At 36.5% G+C, this 18212-nt stretch overlaps 1 protein-coding gene across 11 annotated transcripts in view; it reads left to right on the forward strand.

Annotated features, from left to right (window-relative positions):
- Positions 1-7636: 7636 nt before the first annotated feature.
- Positions 7637-18212, forward strand: part of TRMT10A (tRNA methyltransferase 10A) — a 37535-nt gene continuing 26959 nt past the window's right edge. For 6 of the 11 annotated variants that reach the window (XR_007137594.1, XR_007137595.1, XM_047799463.1 and 3 more), the window contains exons 1-4: positions 7637-7778; positions 13913-14023; positions 14189-14385; positions 16963-17125. Coding sequence is in view for 9 of the 11 variants with exons in the window: in XM_047799463.1 (XP_047655419.1) it covers positions 14009-14023; positions 14189-14385; positions 16963-17125 (375 nt within the window). In the remaining 2 variants the exon portion in view is untranslated. Of the gene's footprint in view, positions 7873-7992; positions 8354-9004; positions 9127-9397; positions 9621-13912; positions 14024-14188; positions 14386-16962; positions 17126-18212 lie in introns of those variants that run through there. The other 5 variants (XM_047799465.1, XM_047799467.1, XM_047799464.1 and 2 more) reach the window with 5 other exon arrangements.

Here is an 18212-nt window from a genome sequence, read left to right on the forward strand (position 1 = left end):
GAGTGACCCTCCTCGAACCTGCAACAATGTTTATCTTTGGGGGAAAGGTCAGATTCCAAACTCCAAAATCAGGACCTAAGTTCACAGAAGGGCTCACTATTAATGATTAAACTTTGGTGGGCTCCGGTTTCCAATCTCTCACTCTTTTTATTTATTCTTTACTCCATAAGGAAGACCAAGAAAAAAATGTCACTTTTGAGAGTTCAAGTAAACCAGTCTACCATCCTTTAAATTCAGAAGTACTGATAGACATTCAAGGCAAACTGATGATGATACTTTTCTGCTCCAAACATAAATCATCCTCATTCCCGTAACATCAAATGCCTGTCTTCACATTTACCACTTTACGTGGGAAGGTGGTGAGGATTGGCAAACTCAAATACATTTCATTGAATTTTATTGTCTTGTATGGTCATCTGGAGTTTTTTAATACCATGTGTATGCTATTATTAAAAAATCATTCTGAATTATAGGATTTAAATTTAAAAATTTTTACTTCCACCACCAATCCCTTCAAAATAATGTTAAAATGATAAAACTGATTTCTGAAACCTAGATGATTCTCCTTACGTGGGATTCTTATGTGTCTGTCATTAGCACACTAGCAAGCAGTTGAGTTTATCACAGTAGACCTCTAACTACCCCTATGACAAGAAACACTTATCTTGAGTCCCCAAACCAACTGGGTGGAATCCCCTGTGCTTTCTGAATCCTAATTCTAGGAAGAAATTCAAGAGGGGAATACCAGCCCTTAACAATTTTGCTGCAGAAAATTCATTAGGAAACTTCTCTACAATTAAAGCAAATAACTTAGTGTGATTGGAGCCACACGAACGAAACCCACTTTTGGCCTTGGAAACTCCTGCAAGATAAACCTGAGGTGAACAAACCTACTGAAACGGGGTGGTTGGGGGGAGCATATGGGGATGTTTTGGCAAAGGAACGAATAAGGTGCTGGCAAAGGGCTATTTGAATGAACTAGAAAATACTTATAGCCATAAAATGGGTTCTTAAGCATAGAATGAGGGTCTTAATTTTACCCTCATCTTTCTCCAAACCCTCTTCTAGAATCCTAACCTTAAGTTCAAATCTTCTAGACAACCCAGGTAAAAGATAGTCAACTTGATAGAAAGGGCTACAAGATGAAATCTAAAATTTTAAAATCTCCAAAGTTAAGCATATTTCTTCTTGAATTATGTTTTATATAAAGATCTTAAACGTGGAAATTGTTCACCTTTACTGTCTATTGAGATTAGAATTTCACTTGCTAACCTGTTTTATATATAAATCTTGGCTAAATTACCTACACAAAAAATATTTGGTTGTGACCATCACCTTAAAGATATAAATAATTTGTCTTGGGGTAAACAGAAAACAGTCTTAGAAAATTAACTGTTGAAGAAATGTTTTTATGAATAGTGGGCTTTACAAATACAAGGTAATGTGAAAAAGTGCTTTAATGCTTTACATTTGAATAGATTTTTGTGTATTCCCACAATTTCTGCATTACATGCACAGTAACACGAAGCCACTATAGTCACTTAAGCTTTAAATACTTACTTATTCAAATTAAGGACTAGCTGGAATCTTATGAAAACTGCCTTTCGTATTCCACTTGAGGCTCACAGTGACATGTTTATGGTTAGACTATGTGGTGCATGATACGTGTCTCTTCGGGTAAAGTACCATTTGTTGTCAGGTGTTTATCAGAGTCCAACCAATAAAAGGCATATCACTATTGCCTAACAAATTAAATGCTGTTTCATTTGTTTTGTTTTCATTTGCCTACCACTAGAAAGCTCCTATGAGTCACTGTATTAAGTAGTTATTTCAACGTAGGATGTTCAAATAAGACTGTTTCTATTGGTAATAAATACCATCATCCTTTTCTATCTTGCCTGTAATTTTTTACAAAGATATTTGAAAGACTAAATGTTGTTTCACAGAGATGAAATAAAAATGCCAAACCCCTTCCATATTCAGTGAATTCTATGTACCAAAGGAGAGGCATTCTCTTCCATAGCTCTGCTGATCAAGCCAAGCAAACCTTGTACACTACAGGTGGGAGACACCTCCCCAAACTCATCAGCTCTTTTTCATGGCATGTGAAGCAGGACAGAAGCACAGAACAATACAAAAAAAAAAAAAAACAACCACAAGAGCTTCCATCTATGGAATAATTACTATGTATAATACACTATGCCAAGAACTTTACATTTTGTAGTATATCCTAACAATCACCTCATATATTAGAAAAACCATTTTCAGACTAATTTAGTAAAATGATTTATGGACCATAGGAAAACAAACCTTGAGGCCTTGATATGCAACATTCTCCTTTACTTAAAATATATTACAGATAGATTTTGGGAAAACTGATTGATTTCTTACGGATGACATAGAACTATTAACTGGGACTATCTTTCAATAAGTCCATCACACTTTTGCATGGAGGCTAACAGAACACTGTGGTTAGATATTCCAGAGGAAAAATTGATTTGTGTTGGCCAGGTCAAAATCAAATAATAGATTTTAAAACAATGAAATTCCATTAGTAAGTACCTAACACTGGGAATATGTGCTATACTATCATTTTGCAGTGATAATAAGAAACTATGAAATAAAGACTGCTAATTCCAAAGTACAGTCATGGTTCTTTTGAGTACCAGAGGTTGTTCAGAGTTAACTCATTTCCTAGATTAGAAGATAAGTGAACTTTACCCCACTAAAGGTTGGAAGGAAATGTACTGCCCTACCATATATAGATAGATTAAGTCAGAAGGTATGATAGCTCTAGAGAGAAAAAGGTCTTTATAATATCAGAATACTTTACTCTGTTCTAGAAAGAAGCATGACATTAATGAAAAAAAAAAAAACAGAGAGGGACTCTTCAAGTGGTCATAATAAAGTCTAACAGTATTTTCAATTCAGTGAGGGAATTAGCATTTTCAAGGAATCCTGAAAAAAAATTTTTCGATAGGTTAAGAAAACAGTCAGCCCTCTGTATCAGCAGATGCAGAACCAGGGGATACCCAGGAGGGGGTAACTGTAAGGGACTTGAGCATCTGCAGTGTTTGGCAACAGCGGGGGCCGGGGGGCGGGGCGGTCCTAGACTCAAAGCTAGGTAGAGGCTGAGAGAGGTCTTAAATGGAGGTTCCCAGGCTAGAGGTGGAATTGGAGTTATGGCAGCTGGCCTACACCACAGCCATAGCAATGCAGGATCTGAGCCACGTCTGCAACCTATGCCACAGCTTACGGCAACACCAGATCCTTAACCCACTGGGCGAGGCCAAGTATCTAACCTGAGTCCTCGTGGATGCTAGTCGGGTTCATTAAGCACTGAACTGCGACAAGAACTCCCTGATGTGTATTCTTATGATAGACGGTGTCTTTTATACCAAGGTAAAAATTAGAGGAGAATACATATACTATTTTAAAAGGTATTATTTAAGAATTCTCCTTGAGAAAATAAAAATCTAAGTGCCTTTCATCAAAAAGAATAAAAGAGACCTGGGTTTGAAACATTTGCCATCTAAGATTCTCCAAAAAGATTGCTCTTTTTCCAAAATGGAGTTACAAAGCAGACTTTACCTCCACCTCCCACCACTTCCACAAACATGTATTTGAAACCAAAAAATCTTTATGGGTCAATAATAGTCACCCTAAGAGGAGTCTAACTTTACATTATTTTGGCCACAAGAATCCATGTTATCTAGCATTTAAGGGAGAAAATGATGGCTTTCTTTCAGTAAACAATTGTAAGGGAAAATAAAAACAAATTTTGATCAGAATCATCTTATTTATTAAGATATTCCAGAGATTTCCCATATAGCCTCCACCCAGTTGTCCTCATTATTATCTTACATTAGTGTGGTAGATTTATTAATATTAGTACTTGATATATTAACTAAAATCCATACTTTATTTAGACTTCCTTAGTTTTAATCTAATCTTTTTTTTTTTTTTCTGTTTCAAGATTCCACCCAGGTTACATTAAAATTAGTCGTCATGTATCTGTAAACACTTCTTAGCTATCACAGTTTCTCTGATTTTCCTCATTTTTGATGATACTGATAGCTTTCAAGTGTTTTGCAGGATCAGGCCAGGTGTTTTGCAGAATGCTTCTTTATTGGAGTTTGTGAGATGTTTTTCTTCTGATTTGACTGGCCTTATACTTTTGGAGGGAGAAGACCACAGAGGTGCCATTTTTATCACACTATATCAGAGATCAACATCATTTATCACTGCTGCTGTTGACTTGGATCACCTGGCTGATGAGTGTTGAACGGTTTCTCCTTTGTAAAGTTACTCTGTTTACCTTCTTTTCCACGCTGTACTCTTTGGAAGGAAGGTTTATGGGCAGCCCATGCTTAAGGAGTTCGGAGTTATGTTCCTCCTCCTTGTGGGTGGAGTATCCATATAAATTATTTGTATCCCCTCTGCATGAGAGATTTGTCTCTTCTCCGTTTATTTAGCACCACCACAGCATATGGAAGTTCCCAGCCTAGGGGCAGAATAAGAGCTACAACTGCCAGCCTACACCGCAGCAACAGCAACTCAGGATCCCAGCCACATCTGCGACCTACACCAAGCTGATGGCAATGCTGGATCCTTAATCCACTGAGCGAGGCCAGGGATTGAAACTGCGTCCTCATGAATACTAATCAGATTCATCTCTGCTTCACCACAGTGGGAACGCCTATATTTGGTGTTATAATCCAATATTACTTTTACATTTATTTCTACAATTGTTCCAGTTTTAGCCATTGGAAGTGCTTTTAGTTGGCTCCTCTGTTCCTTTGACATATCCCATCCGTGTGTGTGTGTGTGTGTGTGTGTGTGTGTGTGAGAGAGAGAGAGAGAGAGAGAGAGAGAGAGAGGGAGAGGGAGAGAGAGAGAGAGAGAGAGAGAGAGAGAGGGCGCGCGAGAGAGAGCATTTTCTTAATTTCTGGCGCTGCAAGATGCTCCAGGCTCATCATGTATGTTTTTACCTGCAATCCTAGAATTAGCCCTGTCTCCAAGAAACTCTGGTTCCTTTTATTGCAAAATGGTATTAGAAACCAAGATTTAGGCACAAACTGTGCTCATTCCTACAGTATTGAGTCTTTTGATCCATGAAAACAGAGCATCCTTATTTACATCTTTATTTCTTTCATCAGAAGTTTGTAGTTTTGCTCACATAGCTCCTGTACATATTTTCTAGATTTATACCTGTCTTTTTGGTGCTAATATTCCCTTGAATTTTAAGTTCCAATTGTTCATTGCTGGTAGGTAGATAGGAAATTAATTGACCTCTGATGTTAAACTATGACCTTACAATAATCATTGATTAATTCCACGAGGGATTTTTCAGTTAATTGTTTTGGGTGTTTTTCACAGACAATCATGTTACTTGAGAATGGTGTTACTTCTTCATTTCCTTTTCTTATTGCAATAGCTCACACTTCCAGTATGATGTTGAGTATTTTATGTGTACTTTTTATATTGTGTTCTTTTCTGAGTTGTTACTCCTCTTCAAAATCATCTTTTTTCCAATCACTTTATTTCTGAGTTTTTCTGTCTTCTGTTCTATTGTCTATCATCTTAAAAAAATCTCATTTTGAAATACTGGGTTATAGTTTTCATATTTTTTTCTGCTTCATATTCTCCCTATTATAAGTTTTAAGTAGGATTCAATTATTCTTTTTTGTGGTATGTCAGGCTAAACAAGTTATTCTATACTTTTAAGAGGAAGGGCTGGGTAGAATAGCTTATTCTTCTACTATTTTCCAAATGACCCAACTAACAGAATTACATTCCTACAGTGAAGGTGGAAAAACTCTTAAGGGTTATTCTTTACTCCTCTTTCTCATGCTATCCACAGCTCTCTAGTCATGTGCCAAACGATGACATGTCTTTGCTTTCACTGTTCCCAATATTTTTAATACCTTTCCCTTCTTGATATCTGGAAAACTCCTATTTACTTTACAAGACGGAACAAATTATTCAGTTTCTGAAACTATATCCCTGCCTCCAGGAGCATTTGGTTGCTCCTCTCCACGGACAGGCATCTCACCTAAGTTATATGTTGCACGGTAATTAACACTGGCCCTCCCACTTGACCAGGGGTTTCCTTAAGAACAGAGACAATGATTTAGTTATCTTTGTATCAACAGTACAAAGACAAAAAAACAAAACGTGTAACCCAGTATGTCAGTAAACACATGAATTTGTAAAAAATTATAAAAACAAATAAATGAAAATAAGATTATTTCATATGATGATTTTACTTTCCTATACCTTCCCCGTCTTTGGTTAAATTGCCCATTTTCTGCTGGTACTTGCTTTGGATTGATACTGGAATCATTTTAAAATTTTAACCCTATGACTACAAAGTTAAGTGGCTATGTCAAAAGAAAATATTTTGATCTGTTAAAATATCAGGGTTTTTGAAGTAACTTACAATTTTTAAAATATCTAAGGATACTAGGTATTAACTCCGAAAAAAAATATATAATTATTCAGAAAACAGACCCCTGAGGGGCAACTGAACAGCTGTTGAAAGATTTGGCACATCACTATGCCAGCCTGAGTTTAATGACCTACATGTGAAGGGCTACATATCCAATTACTAATCCTCCCTCAGCTACTCTTTGGCCAGATATGGACGCAGCTGAAAAAAGATGCCCTACTAACAGATCAGAAATGGATCCAGACTTCCTTGCCAAGCTCAATTAAAAGATCTTTTGGATTTGAGATAATGAAGAAACAGGGAGTGACCTACAACCAGGTTAGAGCAGACATAGTTTTCCAAGTAAAATTTGATGGTTTAAAGCAAAAGTGACTTCAGTTTTGTAACTAAATTAGAGAATTTTCAATTCTTTTAGAAACCTCGAATTTTGAATTTAATTTTCTATTCACAGAAAACTTTAAGCATGTTAAAAAGTTTTCAAATATCAGGAATAACTTATTTCAGAGTTCTTTCCATTCTGAGATGGTCGTCTTCTATTCATGGACTCAAACCTCATTCTTATCTTCAAATTCTGCAATAATTCACCTATTAGAAGTAGAACCAAATTAAAAATTAAATAGAAAGTGACAATCTACCGGATTATGTTTCAGTTTTCCCTCAGTTGACTTGATCTATATATAGCAAAAAGATTACATAAGGTCAAGTATTATAAACAATGAAATGTCACCTGATGTTTTGCAAAATAGCATATGAAAAATAGGTCGAGGAATGAATGGAGTAAGACATGCTTGTAAGCAAGAAAAAGCTTAAACATTCCAGATTTAAATGCATTTTATTGGGAATTTGACTCTCATAAATTTGATCTTACATTTGAATTGTGTAAAAATCACGTGATACCGACAACCTTCTGTATTTATTATAAATACTTTAGGCAAAAGATGCTTTCCTCTCAAATACTGAATAATTACGAGCCCTTCATCAGTTTCGCGTCTTGAATCTGTAAGAGTAGGAATGTCTTAACATCCCCCTCAAGGGATATATATGAATGAGTATACGCCCGTAGGTATACACTTTAAGTGGAAAAGCAGACAGAAACCCTAACTCCAGACCCCGCCCCACGTAAACTCCCGCCCCTTTCTCCCACTGCGGGACTGGAATTGGCGCAGTTAGCTGACGTAAGACGTAACCTCCGTATTCTCCTACGTGTAGCTACCGTCTCTGCCTCTGGGAGTTGAAGTTTCCGAGAGCGGACCTTCTGGCGTGGAAAAGCCAATTTCAAAAAGCTTTCTGTGAGGGGTCTCAAATACCCCGACAGCTTTTCGACTTGGTAAGTCTTTTGGCCTGGAGGCTAGCGCTTGCCTACCCTTTGGCATAATTCGGGCGCAGAAGGAGCTCTGAGCCAGCGCCGCCATCCACTAGCGGTAAGGGCTTCCGGGACGGGGTCGGGGTGGGGTTGTGGAAGCGGCGGCCCAGACGCAGCTCCGAAAGGAAGTGACGTCAGAGGCGCGCCCTTGCCTCTCGCCAAGCAGTTTTCTGATTCGTCGCCTGTAGCTTAATCCCGCCTTTGGAATGCGTACGCCATCGGGTAGCTTGGAGGGAGGAGTGGGGCGCAGCTCTGCTGTGGGATGCTTGTTGTCAGCGTTTGGTTTGGGGTCGGAATCCAATTCCTAGTTTGTGAAGAGTGTGCGTTTCCAAAGAGCGAAGGGAGAGGGAAATCTGGAGTGTGAAGTACCGGAAAACGAGTTGTGGTCCTGCCACTTGGTGGCTAGAGACCGTGGGCAAGTCGCTTTACCTGTTTAAACCTGATTTACCTCATTTCTCCGAGGGCTGACGTCGTTGAGAGCTCGGAAATGTAGAGAGGCCTGGGGAAGGTTGCTGCAGGTGCTCTTAGGCCTCACGGTGGTGAGCTGAGGACGATTAAAAAAAAACAACGACGTGTTAACTTGGTTTCACTAAAATGTTTTATGTTAAAATTGAGGAATTTTTTTTTTTAGAGATTTAAGAAGATAGCAGCAGATGACTTTCTCACCTTTTATTAGTTTTAAATCCCCTCCACCCCACCCCCAATCCCAGCCTAACCCTCCGCCCATGGGGCCTCACAGCTGCACCAAATCGCTATTGCGGAGTTGGCCTGCGCGTTATATTACTAAAAGGGTTATTACTTCTTTGTCACTGTCAGGTCATCTAATTCCATTCTGCTGTTATGCCAACAATCATTTGTATCTTTTTAGAACGGAGGTTGTGTCATAGATTATGAACATTTTAGCCCAATCAATAAGACCCATGAAAGGTTTTGTTTTGTTTTGTGTTTTTTTTTTTAACTTTTATTTTGGCCATTCACTCTTAATGTATGTCCTCCTTGCTGGAACCTGTGCTAAGAAGTGGATATCGAAGGCCAGTTGAGATACTGTTTTTTTATATATTTGTCCCACACCAAATTTCCTTAGTCATCTTTATCCAGTTGTTTTATAAAACTACCAGATAATAAATATATCTGTAACTAAATGAACCACTTTTTTAAGTTACATGCTCAAGTAAATAAATTTCATGCAGATATTTCTGTAATTGCTGCAAAATTTCTTGAACCTGGAGAACGAATGAAAATGTACGATCACTGCATGTGTGGGAGGAGTACAAAACTGTGTGGTGGAGCTTGTATTCATTTTGCTTAAAAGGTAATCCGAACAAGCTAATACGTGGTGAAATGATTATTGGATGGTATAAGCAGTTAGGGTTGGTATATATCTTTGTATATAAGGTGTGCTGCAAACAATAACTTACAGGATCTCAAGCTACTGTCATTTTTGTTGTATTCCATGCAATGTAACTTATTCAAAATTTAAAAAAAATTCTCTTACTACATGAATTTTCTTAATTGGGAATAACTTAAAAAATAACAATGATTTTAACTTTGACTAGCTCATGACCATTCCTTGTATTTGATAGGCTGTTTAAAAACATGCAGGGAGTTCCCATTGTGGCTCAGCTGGTTAAGGACCCAGTGTTGTTTCTGTGAGGAAGCGGGTTTGATCCCTGACCTGGCTCAGTGGGTAAAGAATCCAGCATAACAGCAAGCTGGTGCATAAATTGCAGATGCAGCTCTAAATCGACCCCTGGCCCGGGAACTTCCATGTGCCACAGGTGTGGCTATAAAAAGAAAAAAAAAGAGGTAAATGTTATAGATCTAGATATAATGCTTATGGTTATGACACGTTTAGAGTTGTTTTTGTGTGTGGTGTGAGCTAAGTATTGAGCTTTGCTTTTTCTGCACGTGAGTTCGAGAACAATTTGGTATGATGTAGGCCTCAGCTGCAGCTCTGATTCAGTCCCTAGCATCAGGAACTTCTATTTGCTGCAGGTGCGGTGCTTAAAAACAAAAAAACCCCACAACCTCCCCCCCCAAAAAAAATATTAATATGCAGTGATAAATTAAACTTAGTCTTCCTAGATAGGAAAGGCGAAAGCTCCCCCTGGTGTGCATGAGTTGTAAAATATTGCTATATCTTGTTTTTAAAATTTTTCACTTTATAGAGCAAATCAACACTTGGCAGTTTTTGAACATAATAAGAACTAGTGAAAAACGATGCCACTGATGATAGAAATCTTCTTTCTTAGAATATTAATCATTGTTTCATGAAGAGAATAATTTTTTTCCTCAATTTCAATTGTGCCTTTGAGTTTGCACATTTAGCTTAATGGGCAGGTTTAGCTTATGTTTATATTGTTTTGGATAAATTCATTGCTGATTTTAATTAACTTACTGTCTGTGGCAGGGAAATAAACTAAAAATCATCCTGGGGAATCACATATATTTAATTTTTTTCTAATCCTTTCAGGCTTACTGTGTTTCTCTTGTCTCCTGTTTGTTACGTTGAATGCTTATTTTCCAGATTTTAAAAAAATTAATGAATGCACTTAAGGTTATACATTTTCCTCCAGTTACCTTTTTTTGCCTGTATTTCTCTCATGCTATTTGGGTCTTGAAAATGCTCTGATGTATTTTTTTCATTCTATTTTTCTGTCTGAATTCTGAGATTGTGAGGATGTCTTCTGATTCATCAGTTAACCTCTTGGACTCCAGGTAATCTGGAGTTTGTCTCATCTGTTGGAATTTTTATATCTTCATTTTCCGGTTTCCAAATTGGTTCTTTTTTATGGATTCTTGTTTTTATGCCTGCTTTGGTGTCCCAATTTCCTGTTTTTTTGGTTATTATGCCTCATGACCTCTGAAAGGTTTCAACAAAACTTATTTTTAAAGTCATTTTCACATTGCTCTATTATTTCCAATTTGCATAGAATGACTTTATCTCCTGATTGTTTAGTAGTTTTTTTAAAAAACTATTTCTGTCTTTTCGTAATTTTGCTTTGCAGACTCATCTTGAATGGAATTGGAACTTTCCAAACGACCTCTGTGTAGTACTGATTTTGTTTTTGCTTCCACCCATGACCCTTTTCAGTGCTTCAATCCACAGCAGAACTTACATATATAGTTCAGAATGCTTTTTTTTTTTTTTTTTTTTTTAAGGGTACCAGGGCATATGGAAATTCCCCAAGCTATGGGTCAAATTGGAGCTGTAGCTGCCGGCCTACACCATAGCCACAGCAACGCCCAATCTCAGCTGCATGTGCTACCTACACTGCAGCTCATGGCAACTCTGAATCCTTAAGAATCCTTAACTCACTGAGTGGGGCCAGGGATCAGACCCTCGTCCTCATGGATACTAGTGGGGTTCGTTAGTGCTGAACCACAACAGGAACTCCTCGATAGTTCAGAATTCTAATCATATATTATAAATTCATATGTCACCTCATGGCTGGGCCCAGGACATAGCCAAAAGGCTGTGTCACCTTCCTTCAGGTTTTCCCCAAGTAGTCAGCTTTCTGTAAGTCATATGAAACAGCAATATAACAGCTATAGTTTTACCTGTTTTCAGGCTTTTTTCATGGAAGGAGGAACCCTACCCCAACACTAGTTTAAGGATTCACCTTGAACTCCCATCTGTCTCTCATCATCTGTATTATTTTTCTCCTCACTTTAGAGCTAGGAAAACTCCCAGCTGCTGTTCTTATTTTTTATTTTGAGAGAGGCTATACCTTTTTTTGTTTTTCCTTTTTAAATTTTTCCTACTGTTGTCATGCATTTCAACATGATTGGGAGGCAGGGTGCCTCAAAACCTGAAATTTTGAGTAATGATCTCCAGGAAGTCTCCCATTTTTTTTTAATGCAGTAGCATAGGAATAGAACTAGAGCTATATTTTGTTTTTTTGTTTTTTTTTCCTTATCTTTCTGTAATAGATCCCAGAGCCTTCCAATATCAGGGTTGAAGTAACATAGCTCTTTAACATTCTTTGGAAACCCTCATTTTTCTTTTTTTTTTAAATGATTTTTATTTTTTTTCTGTTACAGCTGGTTTACAGTGTTCTGTCAATTACCTACTGTATAGCAAGGTGACCCAGTCACATACACATATACATTCTTTTTCCTCACATTATCATGCTCCATCATAAGTGACTAGATATAGTTTCCAGTGCTATATAGCAGGATCTCATTGCTTATCCATTCCAAAGGCAATATGGAAACCCTCATTTTCTAAATAAAATGTTGTATTTCTGGGAGATAGTAGAGTTGATGTGGATTTGAATCTTTATCACTTCATTTGTCTTCATTCAACAAGTATGTTGAGGACCTACTTTGTGCAACATTGCTTCTTAGGAATTATTTAGCAGCTTTGTAACTTGGGCACATTATTTAACCTTTATAGCTTATCCCTTTACAAAATAGGCATATACTGTCTAAAGAGTAAGTTAGTAAATTTTTTATTAAGCACAGTAAGTTAATGTTTGCTATTACTATTTTCACTACTTTTAAAAGTCCTTTGTAGTTCATAGTTACTCATTTATTCCAACAGTATATAATAAGCATTGACTAAGTGCTAAGCACTGTGTTAGTATTGGCAATATAATGTTGGGCTAAAGCAGACATACCTACCTGATGGAGTTTCCAGTGTAGAGTCAAATTTGAGTTGTCGTTTTTAGGAGATGTTCTCCCTAATTAAGGATATGGTTTGGTTGGTGGCATGAGGAAAACTTGTAAACTCTTACTTGGATTACTAGACAATTCTTTGTCCACTTAGTAATTCTGGAACCTAGTAAAATGCCAGGACTTTTGCTCTAGCCTCCAAAGCACACATTTTAAAATTTCTTGTTCTTTCAGTTAAAATTTGTCAAACTTTCTAAGTTTGCTTAGTTATCTTCATATATCCTGTTATTTCATTGCACTTTTAGAGAAAGCAAAATAATAAAACTACTGTTTGAATTAGGTTCTGCAAAGGTTTTTTTTCCTTCTGTTACCTGAATTGTGGGGATTGTTTTCTCTTTTATGCTTTTCTGCATAGATTTGGTAGCTACTCTGTAAGAGGGAAGAACCATACATTTTTCCTTAGGGCACATAGAACATTTGCAAGCTTCATGTTTAGTCTTTCTTGGTAAAAATAAATAAATTTTTGGTTGTTTTGTTTTGTTTTTTAGGGCCACACCCACAGCATGTGGAAGTTCCCAGGGCAGGGGTGAATAGGAGCTACAGCTGCCAGCCTGTGCCACAGCAACACAGGATCTGAGCTGTGTCTATGACATACACCACAGCCCACAGCAGCACCGGATCCCCAATGCACTGAGCAAGGCCAGGGATTGAACCCACAGCCTCATGGATTCTTGTCAGATTCATTTCCACTGTGCCACAAAGGGAATTCCCAAATAACATAAATTTTTTTAAGCATTGATGTTAATAATAAGTTAGGAGAAAAAAGTCTCAGTATTGCTAGCCCTTTCCCTAATCTGAAGGCAAGTTCAGTTCTAGGCAATAGATGTAAAGATGTCTGAGATGGCCCTGAGCATTCAACAGCTAATTACAGTCAACCTACATATTGTGTTTTTTAGCCATGACTCGAGTAGAAAATTTACAATTACATAGTTAAAATGAAATATGTTTCGGGGGGGGCAAACCAAATTTGTTTTCTTCATTGTCCAAAATAGAGAAAGGTATAGCATATCTTTTGTCCAAAAAACAATTTTGAGTGTACATCCAGGTAGTGAAAGTAACATTTTTCTTATACTACAGCATTAAAGACAACTATGAAAAGTGTTTTCCATCTGTTTTAAAATATTTTCTTTTATGAAACTATGTTTTCATTTTATAAGATTTAGAAAAGGTAGACAACCACAAGTCAAAATGAAAACGTGTTTATTTAACATAACCATTTCCCTTTATCACTAAATAATTTTGGGAAGCATGATTTTTTTCCTGGCTGTTTAGTATGCCCAGACAATGTTATAGATGAACTGTAATTTATATTTAGTCACTTTCTGCTGACATTTACATAGTTTCTAATTTTTTATATTTAAAAACAATAATACATATATTCTTTTGCACTAATTTTGCATATGTTTCTAATTAATTTACAGGAATTGATTGTAAGGAAGTCAGCGTGTGAAAGAGTATCAGCATTTTAAAGCTCTTGAAACACAGAGGTCTGAGTAGCCTTCTGGAAAAATCGTGCCATGGCTGCCAAAAGTGTATGAAAATATCCCATTTCATCAAATGATCTTTGCAAATAAATGACATTTAATTGCCCAAATTTGCATTTTTATTCATTACTGATATGGTTTTAATTACATCCTTAGGGTTTTATGTATTTGTGAATCATTTGTTCTTGTCACATTTGTTTTTCAATTTTTCAGGAGCATCAAATAGTGTCATCTGAAATGTTGCCAGCATTTAGTGAGACTGCTAATGTTGAAAGAAAGCAAGATTTAAGTGAAGACCAAAGGGAGCACCAGAAGGCAGGATTAGGTGAAGGCGTCGAACCAATATCCAAACGGCAAATGAAGAAACTAATGAAACAGAAACAATGGGAAGAACAAAGAGAACTCCGCAAGTATGTTTTGAAATGCATGTTTTCTGCCCTTTTCCAGGCAATGTTGGGCTTTGCATAACCCTTTGACACGTTGAAAGTAATTGTGTTACTTCAAACTGGGGCTGTGCGTATTGTTAGCTAACATTGTCAGTTGGCTGCTAAAATTGTGCGTGTTTTGAAATTTCTTTTTTTTAAGCAGTGTTGATGAATTTATACTATATGCTTTTCTCACCCAGAACCTATTGTGAGTAGCAGCACAATTTCTTAAACAGCTGATTTAGGTAAGGGATATAGTTAGCATACATGTCCTAGATAAGGAACAAAAATAACCTCCAAAAGATCAAGTTTGGGCCTAACATTGATTTTTCTAGAAGAGCTATTGCAGGTTTTAGTGAGAGCAGTTAGGCTGAAGCTATTATCATATAAAGAAAAAATTTATTAAGAGAAAATATAGTTGATGTAGATTAGAGAAGAAGTATATGAAATATTTTTCACATTTTTTTAAGTGGGAATAGCTTTTTTTTTTTTTTTTTTTTACCATTCCTTAAGAATTGAAGTATAGTTAATTTACAGTGTTGTGTTAACTTCAGGTATACAGCAAAATTATTGTTATGTGTATATACATACCCTGTATTCTTTTTCAGATTTTTTCACACTATAGGTTATTAAAAGATGTTGAACGTAGTTCTCCGTGCTCTACAGTGGGTGCTTGTTGTTTATCTGCTTTGTACATTGTAGGCTGTATATGTTAATCCCAAATTGCTGATTTATCTCGCCTCTTCCCTACTGTTGTTCCCCCTCTGTAAATTTGTTCTCTATATCTGTGAATCTATTTCTGTTTTTTGGGGGGTTTTTTTTGGTCTTTTTGTCTTTTTAGGGCCACATCCATGGCATATGGAGGTTCCCAGGCTAGGGGTCCAGTTGGAGCTATAGCTGCCGGACTATGCCAGAGCCATAGCAACGCCAGATCTGAGCTACGTCTGCAACCTACACCACAGCTCACAGCAACCCTGGATCCTTACCCACTTAGTGAGGCCAGGGAGAGAACCCAAAACCTCATGGTTCCTAGTCAGATTTGTTTCTGTTGTACCATGACAGGAACTCCTATTTCTGTTTTGTAATTATGTTCATTTGTATCTTTTTTTTTAGATTCCACATATAAGTGTTATGATATTTGTCTTTCTCTTTCTGACTTACTTCATTTAGTAACATAATCTCGGAGTTCCCGTCGTGGTACAGTGGTTAACGAATCCGATTAGGAACTCTGAGGTTGCGGGTTTGACCCCTGCCCTTGCTCAGTGGGTTAAGGATCCAGCGTTGCTGTGAGCTGTGGTGTAGGTCGCAGACGCGGCTTCCTGCGTTGCTGTGGCTTTGGCATAGGCCGGTGGCTACAGCTCCGATTCGACCCCTACCTAGCCTGGGAACCTCCATATGCTGCGGGAGGGGCCCAAGAAATGGCAAAAAGACAAAAATAAATAAATAAATAAGATAATCTCTAGGTCCATCCATGTTTCTGCAGATGACATTATTTTCTTCATTATGGCTGAGTAATATTTGTGTATGTGTGTGTGTGTTTGCGTGTGTACCACATTGTAGTATAGTCTGAAGTCAGGGAGCCTGATTCTTTCAGTTCCATTCATCTGATCTTAAGATTGTTTTAGCTATTTGGGGTCTTTTGTGTTTCCATACAAATTTTTAAGTTTTTTTGTTCTAGTTCTGCGAAAAATGCCATGGGTCATTTGATAGGGATTGCGCTGAATCTGTAGATTTGTTTGGGTAGTATGGTCACATTAATAATATTGATTTTTCCAGTCCAAGAACATTGTGTATCTTTACATCTGTTTGTGTGGTTCTTCAGTTTCTTAAATCAGCATCTTACAGTTTTTAGAGTACAGGTCTTTTGCCTCCTTAGGTAGGTTTTTTCCTGGCTATTTTATTCTTTTTGATGCAGTGGTAATGGGATTGTTTCCTTAATTTCTCTTTCTGATCTTCTTGTTACTATGTAGAAATGCAACAGATTTCTGTATATTAATTTTGTATCCAGCAACTTTACTGAATTCATTGATGAGCTCTAGTAGATTTTTGATGGTGCCTTTAGGATTGCATAGTATCATGTCATCTATAGTAAAGTTTTCTTTCTTTTCCAATTTTGAATTCCTTTTATTTCTTTTTCTTACTGCTGTAGTTAGGACTTAAAGACCTATGTTGAATAACAATTTTACTCTTTTTTTTATATGGTTATGAATGTTCAAAAATCATTTAGGGGATGAATGATCAAAGTAAAATTTATCAGAACTCTCAAACTCAATTGTTTTTAAGTTTTGTAAGTATGTATATTACCAATAATAAGTGAAATTATCAATATAGTTAGAATTTTTGTAGAAAGCATTATATTGTTTTTGCAAACTCAGTTCTTATGTAAAGCTTTTAGACAGGCTATAAAAATTGCTGATATTTGACAATTTTTGAACCACTGGAAATGGCAGTTTTGTTACGGTTTAGCCTGCTGATTTAAAAAAGTAGTTTCTTTTTCTATTTAGAAAAGTTGTGTAAATATCTGAATATACAAATAAAGTTATTTTCAATTATTAATTTTAGACAAAAGCGGAAGGAAAAACGCAAGAGGAAGCAATTAGAGCGACAGTGTCAGCTGGAATCAAACTCAGATGGAAGTGACAGAAAACGTATTCGAAGAGATGTTGTTCACAGCACACTCCGCCTTATCATTGACTGCAGTTTTGACAGCTTGATGGTGTTAAAGGTATCATAAATCACTGTCAGAAAAATCCTGTAGCTGAACTAGGGTGAATAATTTTTGCTTTAGTATATAAATGACTTGGATATAAATCTATGTACTGAAATGCATCTTTTCAATTTTTTTTCTTTTTAATTGTTGTAAAATACACATAAAATAAAAGTTATCATCTTAACCATTTTTAGGTGTACAGTTCAGTAGTGCTAAGAACACTCACGTTGTTGTTCAGCCAGTCTCCCAGAACTCTTTTCATCTTGCAAAACTGAAACTCCATATCCTTTGAACAACTTTGATTCTGCCTTCCCTAGCCCTTGGCACCACTGTTCTACTTTCTAACTATGAATTTGAATATTTTGGCTACCTTATATAAGTGGAATCCTACAGTACTTGCCCTTTTGTGACTGGTTTATTTTACTGAACATAATGTCCTCAAGGTTCATCTGCATTGTAGCATGTATCAGAATTCTCTTATGTTTTAAGACTGAATAATAATCTAGTGTATATATAGACCACATTTTGTTTATTCATTCATCTATTGTTGGACATTTGTTCGTTTCCACCTCTTGGCTATTTTTTTTAAATTTGTTTTATCGATGTATAGTTGATTTACAGTATTGTTAGTTTTTGCTGTACCACAAAGTGATTCAGGTATCCATATACATTTTTGTATATTCTTTTTCCATAATGGTTTATTATAGGATATTAAATATAGTAGGATCTTGTTGCTTATCCATTCTGTATATAATAGTTTGCATAGCTCTTATATTGCTTTTTTTTCATTTGTCTGTTTGCTGTTCTGATTGGGTGATTTCCATTATTCTATCTTCCAGAACTTATTTGTTCTTCTGCATTATTCAGTTTGCTGTTCATTATTTAACTCAGCTTTCTTCTTGGTCAATGGGTTTTCTAATTTTTGTTGACTTCTTTTTATAGTTTCTAGTTCCTTTTTACAATAATCTTCATTTCTTTTGATAGCCTTTCTTAATTCCTTCAGTATTTTCATTATCTCCTTTTTGAACCTGGTGTCTGTTAGACTGAAGAAATCTGTTTCATTGTTCTTTCAGGGGAATTTTCTTAGTTTTTTTTCTTTTTT

Source organism: Phacochoerus africanus, chromosome 10 (genome assembly GCF_016906955.1).
Source record: "Phacochoerus africanus isolate WHEZ1 chromosome 10, ROS_Pafr_v1, whole genome shotgun sequence".
NCBI classification, from domain to species: domain Eukaryota; kingdom Metazoa; phylum Chordata; class Mammalia; order Artiodactyla; family Suidae; genus Phacochoerus; species Phacochoerus africanus.